This window comes from Chenopodium quinoa, unplaced genomic scaffold (genome assembly GCF_001683475.1).
Source record: "Chenopodium quinoa cultivar QQ74 unplaced genomic scaffold, ASM168347v1, whole genome shotgun sequence".
In the NCBI taxonomy this organism is placed as follows: Eukaryota; Viridiplantae; Streptophyta; class Magnoliopsida; order Caryophyllales; family Amaranthaceae; genus Chenopodium; species Chenopodium quinoa.
Window position 1 is genome coordinate 8,400,241 of NW_018743252.1, and position 1,462 is coordinate 8,401,702.

Below are 1,462 nucleotides of genomic sequence, written 5' to 3' on the forward strand. Positions count from 1 at the left end.
CAGGAATTTGTTTGGTCCGTTAGGAGCAGCCCTTCAAATTGCGCATTTTTTTTCATTTTACCATTTAATAACTCATAATCAGATCTTGGTAACTAATTATTTGCAACTTGAGAATTTAAAACAAACCTTTCACCTACTTAAATTTCAATGTTATTTAATAGACGAAACTCGAAGAATTTATAATCCCGATCCATGTAGTAACATCATTTTGAATCCATTCAAATTGAATTGGTATTTTCTTCATTATAATTTTTGTGAAGAGATATCCACAAAAATTTATCTTGGACAATTTGTTTGTGAAAATGTATGTCATTCATGAGGTCTATGACTGGTTACATGGTTTTGGTCAGGAAGTTGATTGGAAATCCTGGGTTTGGAATCAGTTCAATTCTCCTAAGCACATGTTCATTTCATGGCTTGCAATTCACAATAAGCTCAAAACAAGGGACAGATTGGAAAGATTTGGCATCTGTAATGACAACAGGTGTCTGCTGTGTGGTGATGCTATTGTGAACAGGAATCACCTGTTCTTTGAGTGCAATTATAGCAAGAGGTGTGTTGCCTTGATTGCTGATTGGTTAAAGATTAGAGACACTTCTTACAGCATTGAGGAAATTTGGAAGCAGTGGTGCAAGCATCTCAAAGAACCTATTTACAGGAAAGTTGGAATGGCTGCTTTATCAGCTATTGTGTATCATATCTGGTTTGCCAGGAACCATGTCCTTTGGCAGAAAGCTGTGTTTCTTCCTAAAATTTTGTGTAAAGTGATCTGTATAGAAACAGTAGATAGGTGTAGGCATCTTGTTAATTGTAAATGGGATAGGAATCATTGTAAATGGCTTTTTAGCCTTAGAGCTAGTGTGCCTTAATGGGTTGTGGTTGGTGGTGAGAGGGCTTGCCCTCTGGTTGGTGGTGGTTGTGTGCCTTTTTGGCTTGTGTAGTTTGGGTGTATTGTACAACTCCTTGTAAGTTGTTTCTTTGGTAATAATATTTGCTTGCTTACCAAAAAAAAAAAAAAAGAAATGTACTTATGAAAATTTTGAATCTCTTAAAGTACTCTCATAGGTCTATCCAGCGCAGTTCCAAACTGGCACCTGTGCAAATGATTTATGACCATCATGTCCTAGCAGTACAAGAAACGGTGCTGTAAATCATACTACACACTAATCTCTGGTGGTCATCAATCGTCCATCATTTAGATGACCTCGATTAGGGATAATTTCGATTTAAATATTCAAAGTTCACTTACACAGGTGTTTCTTTATCCAAGACATGGTCTTGATACCCTGTTTTGAATATTTCCATAAATCGAACGGACTCATTATTTAATTCTAAACCACAATTAAATAACAATGGAGTGAATGATAATTTTGCATACAAATCAATTCCTCCATAAATGAATGGTTTCAATGTAGTGTGTTACGTTAAAACATCTAGTTCAATTAAAACACATGTACAGGGA

The 1,462-nt window shown here is 35.6% G+C and overlaps 1 protein-coding gene across 1 annotated transcript; it reads left to right on the forward strand.

Moving 5' to 3' along the window:
* Nucleotides 1-302: 302 nt before the first annotated feature.
* Nucleotides 303-869, forward strand: LOC110734925. Its single transcript, XM_021915048.1, has one exon. It carries the CDS (start codon nucleotides 303-305, stop codon nucleotides 867-869), a length of 567 nt encoding a protein of 188 aa, XP_021770740.1.
* The last annotated feature ends 593 nt before the right edge of the window (nucleotides 870-1,462 follow it).

Bases quoted from the DNA above. Each gene is read 5' to 3' on its own strand.
- LOC110734925 (XM_021915048.1), top strand. From the start codon at position 303: ATGTATGTCATTCATGAGGTCTATGACTGGTTACATGGTTTTGGTCAG.